Here is a 15,021-nt window from a genome sequence, read left to right as displayed (position 1 = left end):
ACAGAAAAAACTATGACAAAGCAACAAGTTAGAAGCAACCAAGCTCTTACATAAGCACAAAGACCAGACAGGTACGGATCAACTCGTCTAAGCCAATGGCTGCTTGTAGCAGAGATTCACCACGACGACGCTAGGGGCCGACATTGCCGCAGCGCCTCCATATAGCGGCGGCAGAACAAGCTAGTTTTACATTGCATAGCATTGGACTTAAAGGAATAGGCCACCGTTTTTACATACTGAGATATGTTCTTACCTTCGCTTTGACGAGTTCTTTAGGACCTGTCTGATCTTCCCCCGTGCCTTCAGTCACGTAAACACAGCGCAGACGGCGTTAGCATTTAGCCTCTCCCTCTCTCCTCTATAGCTCCAAAACTGGTCAAGATAGAAGCTACCAAGCTCTTCCACGTTTTCCCTATTTAAATATGGTTACGTGAAGTGTTACACTACAAAGTATAATTACACAAAATTAAACAATGTGGATTTTCTAAGCGGATAAAAGGGAGTAATTTGGCATCCGCGCAGTAAAGTGAAGATTACTGCGTGGATTTCGAACTACTCCTGGTATTATTACGCCTTACAATATAGTTCCCCTTTTATAGAGGAGAGAGGGAGAGGCTAAATGCTAACGTCGTCTGCGCTGTGTTTACGTGACTGAAGGCACGGGTGAAGACCAGACAGGTCCTAAAGAACTCGTCAAAGCTCAGGTAAGAACATATCTCAGTATGGAAAAACGGTGGACTATTCCTTTAAGACACGTTCTAAACAACTGTAAAGTCTGGTGCCTATTTTTGAACAAAAATGCTCCTGTGATAACGATGGGTTAGGCACAATTACAGGGACCAGGCTGGTTTTCGTGAGAACATTTTTAGAAATCTTGTATACTAATGAGGGTCGGACTGCTAGCATTGGAGCTGCGCGGCTACGACCGCAGATCCCGCCCTAATGCCCTTTTTAGGAACAGGCTTCGTCAGCGCTGGGGAGGAGGAGTCTGTAAATCCGCCATGATTTCCCCTTTGAATGTAGTTATTTTGTCAAACGGGGAGGAGTGAGGAATGACGGTCTATTAATATTATGTCTATGGTCTAAGCTCAGGCAAGAACATATCTCCGTATGGATAAACAGTGGCATGTTCCTTTAAGCCTCGGGTAAAAGGTTAACTGAGCGAACCATTTGAATTTGGCGTTAGCATTTCGAAAGCTACACTCCGGTTTGTTAATTTTATAAAATATCACATCCATTTTCTTTTTGCTCGCATTGATGTCATTTCTCTCACCATTAAGGGTTGCACTTAAAAGCTCACATTAGACGATAAATAAAGAGAACAGCTGATTTCCAGAAGTCCGGAAGCCAACTGGAGATGCAACTCATGTCCCATTGGCATAACATGGTCGGCCCGGCAACAGTTAAATGTTTTGCCTCTATCTATGTCACTTCCTGTCAGTGTCCAATAAGGAAGTGAAACTATAAACTAAAGAAGTCTGATAAACTCAAATGCACTTTGAGTATAATGTCTCTGTTAAACCAGTGTCTGTGTGAGTGTTGAACGCAGCGTCAGTGAATGAAACGCTTTATGTAAGAAGTGGGAACAGTTCCCTCTCGTCTCCCACCGGGCGAATGTCAGTCTCCAGCTGTGCGGACTCCTCATAATCTCACGGCGAGCGGCTCCGTCTGAAGCCATCACGAGGCGACGCACACGGACTCTCCTAACGCAAAGATAATCCGTGTTTTAACACAATTTAGGAAAAGCTCCGTGCAGTGTTATCACTTTTACGAGCTCCTCATGGGATTAGGTGATATTATGAGGAGCAGACACCGACACAGAGGCTGCAGAAGATACGATCCTATGGTTTGAAGGTTTGTGTGCGTTTCCTCCCTTAAAGGAATAGGCCACCGTTTTTACATACTAAAATATGTTCTTACCTCACTTTAGTCGAGTTAATATATCCCCGTCTGGTCTTTGTCCGTGCGCTCTGCCAGGCAAACGGAGCACATACGCAGCCTCTCCCACATGTCACATAGCTCCAAAAAAGCTCACGATAGAAGCTACCAAGCTCTTCCACGTGTTCCCTATTTAAATAAAGTTACGTGAAGTGTTTTCATGCGAAGTATATTTACACAGAAATGTAACATGTCGATTTTATAAGCAAATAAAAAGGGGGACTATATTGTGAGGCGTAATGATACGAGGAGTAAAACGTCCGCGCAGTAACTCCTAAAGGTTATTGACGGAAGTGAGCGGGGGAAGTCTTTAGGAGTTACTGCGCGGACGTTTTGCTCCTCGTATCATTACGCCTCACAATATAGTCCCCCTTTTTATCTGCTTATAAAATCGACATGTTACATTTCTGTGTAAATATACTTCGCATGAAAACACTTCACGTAACTTTATTTAAATAGGGAACACGAGGAAGAGCTTGGTAGCTTCTATCGTGAGCTTTTTTGGAGCTATATGACATGTGGGAGAGGCTGCGTATGTGCTCCGTTTGCCTGGCAGAGCGCACAGACAAAGACCAGACGGGGATATATTAACACGACTAAAGTGAGGTAAGAACATATCTTAGTATGTAAAAACGGTGGCCTATTCCTTTAACATCTTTGTGAAAAAAAAACGAAAAACAGACAAACTCTCCCTTTATTTCATGACATTTTGTGATTTTGTGGCTCCAACATCGGTCCTAGTGCCGTCTCTTTTAAATGAACGATGAGAGCCCAGTCTCACCTGCGAGCTGTTTCTTTTTTTTTCTATGGCTGCATTTTCCGTGTTTATCAAGCTCCACATGCACCGCTCTCTGCTACATTCCAGAAAAATAGAGAAAGGCAAAGACTAAATGAGTAAGAGAATGGGATCAGGGAGAGAGACTTTCAAACTTTTTCTATACCTTATTCCTGTCTGATTTACTGAGCTTTGAACCCCCCCACCCAAAAAGGTGAATTTTGAATTTTTTACATATTTTTTCCCACCAATAACTAGTTCATTCTGAAAAAACGAAGTAAAACTATAAATTTAAACCTGGCCCGATCTTTTGAATGTTGAATTCCAATTTTTAATCCGATCAGGAAACAATACACAGCATGTATAGAACTTAAATAAGTAATATGAGAGAAGAATGGAAGGGCACCTGACGCACGGCCTTGTGATTAAACACATTAGATAAAAGCCCTCGGGGATTGAGCTAAATTCAGCCTGAGCGTCGTGCGGTGGCGCCCCCTGGAGCTGAAGGTCCTGACCCCGGACAGGAAAGGTCAGTGAAAAACAACACGGCGCCGCCATGACATTTATCAGAGCAGCAGCAGCAAAGCGGACCCAGAGGAAAGACTCATTTTGCTCTGATTAAACGGCCCGGAACAACGTGTTTAGGTAAAACTCCACCAAAGCTTAGTCCAGAGAGATGTAAAGATGTACCCGGGTGAAAGATTGTTCACACTGGTCAATGTTAAAAAGCTTTCTCCCTTTACATCTTTCACCTTTCTGAGAGACAGCGGTTGATAAAGACACATACGCTCTCGCAACAACTTCTTCACTTCAGTCGCTCCTACAGACTTAACTTTAGCACAGACTTAACAAGACTAAACAAGGTTATTTCAGAGGATTTGTTAATATCTTTTTCCTGCCTGATTTATTGAGCTTTGAACCCAATAAAACAAGGCAAGCTTTTAATTCTTATGGATGATTTCGCTCATAAATGGTAACTAATATATCAGCAAAATACAACCATACAAAGCTGCCTGTGTTTTAGTGAATGAATCCTGCTCTATGTAGGGAAACTATTAGTAATAAAAATGGGCAAAAATAAGGAAAAACTGTAAAAAAGTTGCGAAATTGTGGCAAAAAATGAGAAAAAATGGGCAAAAATGCTTTAACCTCTTAACTCCCGCCTGAACTGAGAGGATCTTTTTCCTCACATCATCAGATTTTTTTGTTGGGTATTCAACTCATTTTTGTAACTTTTTTGTCATTTTTCCGTCATTCTTTAATCACATTTTTGTCACATTTTTGTAATTTTTTTTGTCAAATTTTGGTAATTTTTTTGTCATATTTTTTACCATATTTTTATCTTTTTTGTCACATTTTGTCACATTTTTGTCATTTTTTCGTAATTTTTTAATCAATTTTTTAAATCTTTTTTTTGTCACATTTTTTGTCATTTTTCGACAATTTCTTGGGGCATTTTTGCCACTTTTTCATCAATGTTTTCTCAATTTTTTGTCACATTTCCATCATTGTTTTCGTCTCAGTTTTGTTGCTATTTTCACAGCTTTTTTCTAGAAGCTTTTGGATTGGGGTAAAGCCAAACTGGAGAAAATGTGCTTGGTTCAGGTGGGAGTTAAGGGGTTAAATAATAGGGGGAAATGAGGAGAGAACAGGGAAAATATTAGTAATAAAAATAAGCAAAAAAATTTTAAGGGAAAAATGGGCCAAACATTCAGATAAAAAGGAGAACAATTCTGGAAATGGAAGTCTTTATTGGTTTATTTGGTCAGGACAGTGCATGTTAATGAACACGTTACAGAGATTCACCAGTATTTGTGTGACCTGAGCTTGTCTGCTAAAACAAGCCCCAGAAATCGAGGCTTTATCTTTGACAAAGTCCTTAGAGCATCACTCAAAACTGCTCAAAATAAACTATTTTACCAACTGAGAAACATCTATAAACTATTGTGGAACTTGAAATGATGATCCACGCCTTTAGACTATTGTAACAGTTTATCCTCGTGTCTAAAAAAAGGAGCCGTCTCGCCTTCAGCAGGTACAAAACTCGAGGTCACAGACTCGCACAAACAGAACGGCTCATATTACTCCCATTCTAAAAGCCCTTCATTGGCTCCAGTCACTTTTCAATTTTAAAATCCTGGTGCTGACCTTCAGAGCCTTGCATGGTCAGGCTCCTCCTACATTAGAGACTCTCGGAGGCCGAGGTCTCAGGATCTGAACCTGCTCATGGTCCCTCACACCCACCACAAGACCAGAGGAGATCATCCTTCCAGCTCTGGAACGATCTTCTGCTTTCCTTGCACTTACTTGATTGTGTTGATGTTTTTAAGAGTAAACTGAAAACCTACTTGTTTCAGAAAGCGTTTAAGGGTTGTTTTATGACCGCCATGTTTTGTGACTGTAAATGTAAATGTACTTTTTCTATTTGTAGTTTTGTGAAGCACTTTGTGACCTCTGTCTGTGACAGGTGCCATATAAATAAACCTCTCTTACTTACAAGCCACACACAGGCTTATTTCCATCCGTCGTCCCCCATGTGCACTCTCAAACACTCATTCATCCTGGCCTATTGTACATGTTTTTAGTGGTAGGGGAAACCTAGGCAGACACAGGGAGAACATGCACATTCCAGAAAGGCCCCGTCCAGGTGGGAATTAAACCTGGGACAGTCTAGCTGTGAAGCATGAGTACTAACCGCTGTGCCACCGCGCCTAAATCATTTATTGGAGCTGCCCCTGGACCAACAGCATCAAAACTGTATTATTTTTCCTTGTTTTCGAGGCTTTTATTGTTTCAATATCACATTGGTGTCGTTTAAAGCTACCCAGCCTGACCCCCCACCTCGAGGATCTCCCCCAAATTATCACAAACTGTAGGCTGTTTATTAGTGTGCTGTGTTCAAAATGAAGCTAATATACTCTCAAACCTTTTCCTGAAAAACATCATTAAAAGCAACTTTCCTTTGAAATTAATATTGAAATTCTACCAGTTTCTTTAACCTCTTACCACCCGCCAAAACCAGATGCATTCTCTCCTCTGCCATTGTCACTTTTTATTTCCCTTATGTGTTTTTGTCACTTTTTTATGGCACTTTTGTTACTTTTTTGCTGGATTATTGTCACTTTTTTGTGGCTGTTTTGTCACATTCAGAAAAATTCAGCAAAAAAGTGACAAAAGAGCAGCAAAAAGCTCTTTTGTCACTTTTTTGCTGAATTTTTGTCTTTTTTGCTGGATTTTTGTCACTTTTTTGCTGGATTTTTGTCCCTTTTTTTGCCAGATTTTTGTCACTTTTTTGCCAGATTTTTGTCACTTTTTTGCCCAAATTTTTGTCACTTTTTGCCAGATTTTTGTCACTTTTTTGCTGGATTATTGTCGCTTTTTTGCTGGATTTTTGTCATTTATGTCAATTTACATCCTCATTTTCTTCTCGTTTTCTGTCGCTATTTTGAAGAAGCTTTTAGATTTGGAGAATTTGGAGAACAGGAGAAAACATGTTCAGGTGGGAGTTAAGAGGTTAATCTGGTCTCGTAAACACATCTGTAACCTCTGCTCTGGCACTTTCTACCGCGCGCTCTTCAGACGGGCGTTTCTTACCGAGGATGGCGATGACCTCGTCGTCCTGGATGACCTCCAGTGACCCCGACACCACGAAGCAGAGCGTGTCCACCGACTCCCCCTGGTGGAAGATCAGGTCTCCGGGGGCGCAGTGCGTGGTCTGGAACTGCACGGCCAGCGAGCGCAGGCAGCCGTCGCTCGCCAGGCGGAAGGCGGGGTGTTCGTTAAACACCTGCGGGACAAACACGGGACAAACACGGGACAAACACGGACCAGTCAGTATGTTGTACAGATTTACTCAGAGGGTTCAGTTTGTGAACAAGCTTTTATATGTGGTTGAGTCTGAGTCTGTAAAGTGTAGAGTTTTATGGAGAGACTGAAGTGCAGATGTTGTTAAAGAGTGGAATCAAAACGGCCCTAAAGTTTAGTCCCTTTGTCTGCACGTGCGCCCTGTGGATGCTTCTCCAGTCTTTAGCCGCTGCTGTCTCCCACACAGGAAATGACCATATTTGGATTACAGCGTCAGGAAAAGAAAAGAAAGAAGGAAGTAAAAAAGGAAATGAAAGAAGGAAATGAAAGAAGCAAAAGAAAGAAGGAACGAAGGAAAGAAAGAAAGAAAGAAAGAAAGAAAGAAGGAAAGAAGGAAGGAAAGAAAGAGAAGAGGGAAGGGAACACAGAAGGAAAAGACAGAAGGAAAAGACAGAAGGAAATAAAAAAGGAAAGTAAGAAGGAAAGTAAGAAGGAAGGATAGAAAGAAGGAAGGAAAAAAGGAAAGAAAGAAAGAAAGAAGGAAAGAAAGAAAGAAAGAAAGAAAGACAGAAAGAAGGAAGGAAGTAAAGAAGGAAGGAAGGGAAGAGGGAAGGAAAATAAGGAGGAAAGTAAGAAGGAAGAATAGAAAGAAGGAAGGAAAGAAAGAACGAAAGAAAGAAAGAAGGAAAGTAAAGAAGGAAGAAAAAAAGGAAGGAAAAAGAGAATGAAAGAAGGAATGAAGGAAGAAAGGAAGAAAGGAGGGAAGGATGGACAGAAGGCCCTAAAGTATTTCTCCCGTCTTTAGCCGCTGATGTCTCCCACAAAGGAAGTGACCATATTTGGATAACAGCGTCATCTCAGTCACAGCCTTTCCTGCTACACATGGATACCAAACCTGTCAGCATTTGTGAATGAAAAAGCGTGGGAAAGACAAAGTTATCTCCTGGAAATCTCCAAACCAAACGTCATAAATGTAACATCGTAAAGGGTGAGTTTGACATTAAAACCAGTCCAGTCGATTCCCCTTCTCTCCTCTCCCCGGGTTAAACCGTTGGCTCCACACAGGACGGTCCCGGGACGAGGGCAGATCCGAGTTACACAACAGCCTCCTGAAAGCCCTCCCTCCTCTCCCTCCTCTCCCTCCTCTGTGTGAGCGCTGAGTCTGCAGGAGTATTGTATTGTGGAACAGACGTCTCGAGTGGGAGATAATGTCCCTATAAATAACCTCTGTCACTCACACCTTTGTTCCCAACGCGCCGACCTTCTAACTTTTAATCTACTGACTGCTGTGGAGGTGGAACGATACTGGAGCTCAGGGCCCGTCACAGCGAGGAGGGACATGTACAATTAAGGAGCTCACCTCCACTTAGACTCTAGACCTTTCTCCACTAAAGAGAGACTGTCCTAATGGCTACCTTACCTAGTTTGGGAGAATCATCTTCAGTTTTTCAGGGTGAATACAAATACAAAGGGTGTATCTCACTGGCCTGGAGACTAGTTGGAGACTAGAGTTTACTTTGTATTCCTCGCTTTTTATTATCTATTTCACGTGAAGCACTTTGGGCCGCTGTCGTTGTTGTAAATGTGCTATAGAAATAGAGTGGACCTTGACTTAGAGATGCTGCTGGTCACGGAGATGTCTCTGAGACGTCCGCCTGGAGAGAAGGCGAGTCTCCAGGTAGTCTCGGTGAAAACAAACAGGTTTGATTTCAGGGGAGTCTCCAAAGACGTCTCCAAAAGGTCGCGGTGGTTTCAAGCAGTTCTGTTGCAATATATTTGTTGTGATCAACCAGTGAGACGTTTCTGTGACGTCCCTGTAATGTCTCTGAGACCTAAGAGACTCCATATGACTCAGTGAGACCTCCTTGGTGTCCTCACAGGTTGAGACCACGCACATATGGAGACAGTCGGCTGAAATCAAACCTGTTCGTTTTCACTGAGACGACCTGGAGACTCAACTTAGGAGACATCTCTGTGACCAGCGGCAATTCAAGTCTCCAACTAGTCTCCAGGCCGGTGAGACAGGCCCTTTAACCTCTTAACCCAGTGCATTTTCTCCAGAGCCACAGTGTAAAGCTTCATTTGAAATCTAAGACCTACAAAACTGCTTTTTTGACACTTTTGTTGTATTTTCATCTTCGTTTAAGTCAATATATTGATTATGGGTAATCACTATAACCATAAGTGGGGGTTAAGAGCTTTACCTGTTACCACCTAGTTTGATGTTCTCTCGCCTGGCTAAATTAAACAGTAACCTCTCCATATTAAAACAACATACTTTGTCCAAATTGCTTACGTGAATCATCATAAGAATCAGGACAAGAAGTAGCTTCTTTGTACATTTAGAAGGACATTGTGACAAAAACATGTAAAAAGGTTCTTTAGTTATAAAATTAATGAAAATATAGCTTTTTAATAAAATCAAAAATCAAAAATTACACATAAACTGAAATATCTTTCCTGACAATAGGCTTCATAGCACACACTCCAAATTTAGTACAGTTGTGACCTTACTGGTGCTCAGCATGTGTGCGAAATTTCAGACGTCTAGGTCCAAGTATGTTGGATTTGTAAACTTTTCAATGTTTTGGTGCTATATCTCATTAGCATCGTGCACAAACCTCTCCAAAGTGCCAAATGTTATAAAAGCTAAAACATTTTCACAAATGTGTCAAACAAAACTGCAGCAGCAACAACAAGCCTCCCAAAAATGGACTAAATCAAAGCAAAATGAAGTGGGTCATTTCTTTTCCATATTTATCTCAGTGCACAAAGGTGCGTCAGTCACACCTTCCCCCAAAACAAAATGGCCGCCTTGTTTACTCAGAAAAGAGCCTTTACACGTCTTCATTCACTGTTGATATGGACTATGGCAGATTGTTGGACAGAGACAATGAACCTCTACTCAGATGCACCACTGTCCACTGTGAGATCAATGGCCCTGTGGACATTTTAGACAAGTTTGTGTCTATACGCTAATGTGGCTAACATGTGGCTAATATGTGCTTCTGGCACCCACTGAGCACTTCCAGCACAAACATCAATGGATTTCTTTGGGAAATGGCTTTGAAGAGAATAGTCATTAGGATTAAGGGAACAGAACTGGAATTGCCAAAAAGTTTGTTTACAAGAAGATTTTCTCATTTGTGGAGTATTTTTAGGTAATTTCTGACATTAAATTGAAAATAATGAGCCACATTTTCCAAAAAGAGTATTTTGTTGAAATTTTTGTTGAATTATATTTTACTTGAGTATTTTGGACCAAAAAAATCCGGTCAACCTATGATTGGACCACAAATAATTTAATATGGATCAGAAATGCTTAATTTTAATGCTTGAATTTCATGTTTTTTTTTTCTGTCCTTAATTAATGTTTTGATTTATGTGATGGTGTTCCATGACTGGAATAGATGTTTTGGGGAGACGTGCCTGTTTAAAAATCTGTGCCACATGTCTATTGGTCGAAATATAATTTGCCTAAATACTGGATGCAAGCAAATGGAACTGGAGTCAGTCCCTGATCAGGGACGGCGGTCCTGAACAGGTTAAAAACATGCACAAAAGGTTAGGATTTAATAAGTAATTTCAGAAAAAGACACAGTTTGACGTCTGTGTTTTTGCCGGCTTCCAAACAGTGAAACAGACAAATGAACCGTCAGCTCCGGGCCGTTACCTTGCGGTTGAGGTGGACACAGATGTCCGCTCTCATGTCTTTGGGACAAATGGACAGCACCTGGAAACAAACACATTTCACAAACTTAGAAAACGCATCTTAAGACCCATGTCTTTTACCAAATACATTAAATTCATTAGACCTTTGATTCTGGTTTAATCCAACTTTAGTCCCTGTTTGAATCCTCGTTTCCTCTTGTCCCTCTGGTCCTGTACAGTTTAATCTCCTTTAAGTCGTTCTGAATACATTCTCATCTTATTTCCACACAAACTGCGTCTCCAGACACTTCTACTGTTAGAGCCTCATTACCTCATGGAAGCGCCAAACAAACATTACTAAAACATGCGCTAAATGGACCAAGTTTAGGCAATAAATCAGCGAAAAGTCATTTGCACGCGGCGCTTTCTGCTCGGTCTGCGGCGCGAGGATGTGAGGAGCCTCTTTGGGGAGACGCCACTTGTATTTTTAAAAGCATAAACAGCTGGTTTCTTCGGCTAATGGCTTTCGAAGTCGTGCAAAATATCGGCTAATTGGTCCCAGCACCGACGGAGGGAGAGTCTTTAAGATTCAGGAAAAGCTGCAGGTTTAAGGAAATCACAGGGAAGTGGTCGGGCGAGCGGTAAACACGCGGAGATGAGGAGGCGGAGGGTTAATGGGGATTGCAGGATGTTTTAAAAGAATGTGAGGGATTTGAAAAACAAATCACCGAGAGAAATCACTGCCACAGGAAACAATTACGGTGTAACAAAACAGACTTAGATAAATAGAAACTGGGATGGACATTGCACGATTCCAAAGCGAGGTGAGACGTTGACCCTTCACACTGGGAGCCGTGTTGCATTCTCAGATCAAGGAGTTTGAATCGGAGTTTGTTTAAATCGAAGCTTAGGTTTTCTGCTGAAACAGGATTGGCTTCGTCGGCCCGGATCAGAACCTGTTATCGACCTTTTCAAGCTTTACATCATGTTATTATGTCATTCCCTCATTAAAAACATGCCTGAAGTGTTGCCTTGGCACATTCACGTATTTTTGAGTAATCTGTAAAAACTCTGATGGCGGCTATTTTAGGGATAGGTTTGCCCGAGTCCTCCTAGGAACGCCCCCACCTCCTGGAGACGCCTCCGAGCTTTCGTCACCAGCCGAGTAACCAACCACTGCTCCTCAGCAGAACCCCCTCCCCACTGATGCCACAGACAGCGTGTGGAGGGGGCGTGTCGGAAAGGCTCAGAGGTTCTTAAAGAGACAGACGCCTATATCAAGACATTCACTACAGCCATTTTGAGAGAGACATTTTATACAAGGCAGTTATTCTAATTTACTGCATTTACAGACCAACAGGAGGTTTCGTCATCATTGTAGTGTGATATAGACTGGTGCTATGTGATTGAAAAAAGCATAATACCGCCTCTTTAACAAAACCTCAATGGAGAGACTGTGAATTCACCCTTAGGCCTTGTCCACACAGAACAGAGTATCTCACAAAACAAAGATGTTTTCCTGATGGTTCAGCCTTTCATCAACATCAAACCGTAGATGTCTGTCCCTATAAACGGTTTCTCTAAAGATTTTGAAAACTTCTGACCAAAGTGAATATTTTGGAAAACTCCAGTTATGCTTTGGTGTGGACATAAATAACCGGAGTTAAGTGGCAAAACATGCTCTGACGTCACATGCATGGCCTGTGTTTACATTACAGGAAGACTCCGAACACCCAGGAGGCGACAGGTGCATAGAAGGTGCATTTATTGCTTTAACGTCTCGGTCAAACTGACCTTCGCCAGGCTTGTGTTTACATTTCCAAACGTCAGGGCGCCTCAAAACTGTGTAGGTTTTAACAATTGTTCAGGCGCTTCACATTTAAGAGCACAGGCGAAGGAGCACTTTAAAGAGGGGGTATTATGCTTTTTTCAATCCCATAGCACCAGTCTATATCACACTACAATGATGACCAAACCTTCTGTTGGTCTGTAAATGCAGTAAATTAGAATAACTGCCTTGTATAAAATTGCTCCTCTTTGCCATTGTCGTCACTTTTATTTCCCTAAAGTGTTTATGTCACTTTTTTATGGTACTTTTGCTACTTTTTTAATGCATTTTTGTCACTTTTTTTGCTGGATTATTGTCACTTTTTTGTCACATTTTTTGCTGCTCTATTGTCACTTTTTTGCTGTATTTTTGCCAATTTTTTTGCTGTATTTTTGTCACTTTTTTGCTGGATTTCTGTCACTTTTTTGCTGGATTATTGTCACTTCTTTGCTGGATTTTTGTCACTTTTTTGCTGGATTTTTGTCATTTTTGTCAATATACATCCTAATTTTCTTCTCGATCTTTGTCGCTATTTTGAAGAAGCTTTTAGATTTGGAGGATTGGGAGAACAGGAGAAAACATGTTCAGGTGGGAGTCAAGAGGTTAAGACCCTCGTCTTTTACCTTAATTTATTCACTTTGTTGCTTAGGCCTTTGATTCTGGTTTAATCCAACTTTAGGAGCTCTTTAATGAGGGGGTATTATGCTTTTTTCAGTCACATAGCACCAGTCTATATCACACTACAATGATGACCAAACCTTCTGTTGGTCTGTAAATGCAGTAAATTAGAATAACTGCCTTGCATAAAATTGCTCTCTCAAAATGGCTGTAGAAAATGTCTTGAAATAGGTCTCTATCTCTTTAAGAACCTCTAACCCTTTCCGACACGCCCCCTCCACACAAAGCTCGGAGGCGTCTCCAGGAGGTGGGGGCGTTCCTAGGAGGACTCAGGCAAACCTATCCCTAAAATGGCCGCCATCAGAGTTTTTACAGATTACTCAGAAATACGTGAATGTGCCAAGGCAACACTTCAGGCATGTTTTTAATGAGGGAATGACATAATAACATGATGTAAAGCTTGAAAAAGTCAATTTTGCATAACACCCCCCCTTTAAAGGAACAGGTCACAGTTTTTCCATGCCGAGATTTGTTCTTACCTGAGCTTGACGAGTTGATGCGTAGTTGTCTGGTCTTTGGTCATTTTTCACGACTGAGGGCACGCACTAAGATGTTGTTAGCATTTGGCCTCTCCCAGTATATTCCTATAGCTCCAAATGCGGTGAAGTTAGAGCCGATGAAGCTCTTCCACGGACACAAAGACCAGACAGGTACGAATCAACTCGTCTAAGCTCAGGTAAGAACGTATCTCAGTCTGGAAAAACAATGGCCTGTTCCTTTAAGGCCGGCTATTTCCCATTAAATAATCATCCTAAGTTCAAGACATGTTCCTCATCAAAGACGCCAACAGCGGTTTTGGGTCAGATCAGGTTGTCTCAAAAACGATTATGCAGGAACAGTCTGTAAGTCTGTAAAGCTATATTAGTGTTAGGTGAGGTAGTTTAATACTGCTCTGCATGTGGACAAGGCCTTAATCACCAGTCCTGGTTCAGTACCTTCTCGGTGTCGATGCCTTTGCTCATGGACCAGGTGGAGACGATGTAGTCCATGACCCGCTCGCTCAGGCCTTTCGGGACCTGGTAGAGCTTGAGGAAGTCCCGCACGTTGTTGAGCATCTCGTGGTAGCGGTTGGTGTTGGCGTACATCTGCTGGAAGATCGTCGTCACGTTTCCGAAGATGGTGGCGTAAAGCAGCGCTGGAGAGGAGAGAGAAGAGAGTTATTTAGACAGTTTCTTTCCACAAGGGAGAGTGCTCAAAAAGGGGAACCCTGAATTGTGGAAACCCTGGTGAAGGCTTTCCATCTCAGTCCTACATCCAAGTCTAGGCCACAGTCCCAGATTTAAAACCCTCTCAGGTCTCTCCTCGCCTCGTTATTTCCTCATAACGCCGTAATCTCTCTCCTCCGCGGCTCCGCTCGGCTCTGCGTGAAGTCTGAGCCTGTAATTGGGACCTTTTCGCTCTGAACGGGACGCTGTACTCTCGCTCCCCGCTCCCACATTATGTTATTATACTCACATTAGCTTAAACAAATGGGCTGTTCACGCAGCGCGGCGCCGGGAGGATCGGCCTCGAAATAAATAAAAGCGTGAGGAGGAGCGCGTGTGACCTGCCAGCAGCGCGTGGGATCCGGAATTTACAGTATAATGGGAGAAAGAGAGGAGTGAGGCAACTACAGGAACTCAACACAAATGCCCCACTTTAGCTCAGCTTTAGCTCAGGTTTAGCTCAGCTCTAGTCCATGATCAGTCACGATTTAAAATGACTAAACAAAGAGAAGAAAAACATGCATTTTAGGCATGATTTACTTTATCAAATGGAGTCGTTATTGAGTAGGTTCAGGAGCCGCAGGACCAACCCTTCCTTTCCAGCCAACCACTCCGTCCTTCACTGAACCAAGCCTCTAATTACCCAGATGCCCAATGACTGTACACAGCTCTTCAGGAGCCGTCCTCAACCCATGTCATCGCCAATTACGCACTGTTAATAAACTCTTTGATCACACTGTCTGTTGTGGCGTGGTCCTTGAATACATTTTAGTAGAGGTCGACTGATACAGGTTTGTGACAGCAGGGGGTGATTTATTCAGGACATTCATGTTCAGTTGATACTTCAGAGGGAGCTCTGAAGACAAAAATCAGCAGGTTCCAAAAACAAAATACGGTCTCTGGGTCAGATCTCGTGCCTGGAGCAAGGACAGCACTGCTCCAAAAGCAGATGTTACTCCATAAAACAGCTGTTCTGCTTCTGTTTAGTACAGAAGCAGAACTGAGAGCGGTGCTCATTCATTTCCTCCTTTTTATCGTGCTGCCTCATGTCATTATTGGCTCTCATGAGTTAAACTAAACAATGTTCATGTCCAGAGAGAAAGAGATGTAGCTACAGCCGGTCCTGCTGTGGCACGGGTCGG

At 42.3% G+C, this 15,021-nt stretch overlaps 1 protein-coding gene across 1 annotated transcript in view; it reads right to left on the bottom strand.

The window, feature by feature from the left end:
• kcnh5b (potassium voltage-gated channel, subfamily H (eag-related), member 5b) overlaps positions 1–15,021 on the bottom strand; it is a 113,124-nt gene that overhangs the window by 22,728 nt on the left and 75,375 nt on the right. Inside the window, exons 9-11 of the mRNA XM_079573409.1 lie at positions 13,610–13,809; positions 10,191–10,250; positions 6,308–6,500 (exon numbers count right to left, since the gene is read on the bottom strand). Of these exons, the coding sequence (XP_079429535.1) occupies positions 6,308–6,500; positions 10,191–10,250; positions 13,610–13,809 (453 nt within the window). The remainder of the gene's footprint in view (positions 1–6,307; positions 6,501–10,190; positions 10,251–13,609; positions 13,810–15,021) is intronic.

This window comes from Gobius niger (genome assembly GCF_951799975.1).
Source record: "Gobius niger genome assembly, chromosome: 16".
Lineage (NCBI taxonomy): Eukaryota > Metazoa > Chordata > Actinopteri > Gobiiformes > Gobiidae > Gobius > Gobius niger.
This window is presented reverse-complemented; position numbering and strand designations above follow the sequence as displayed.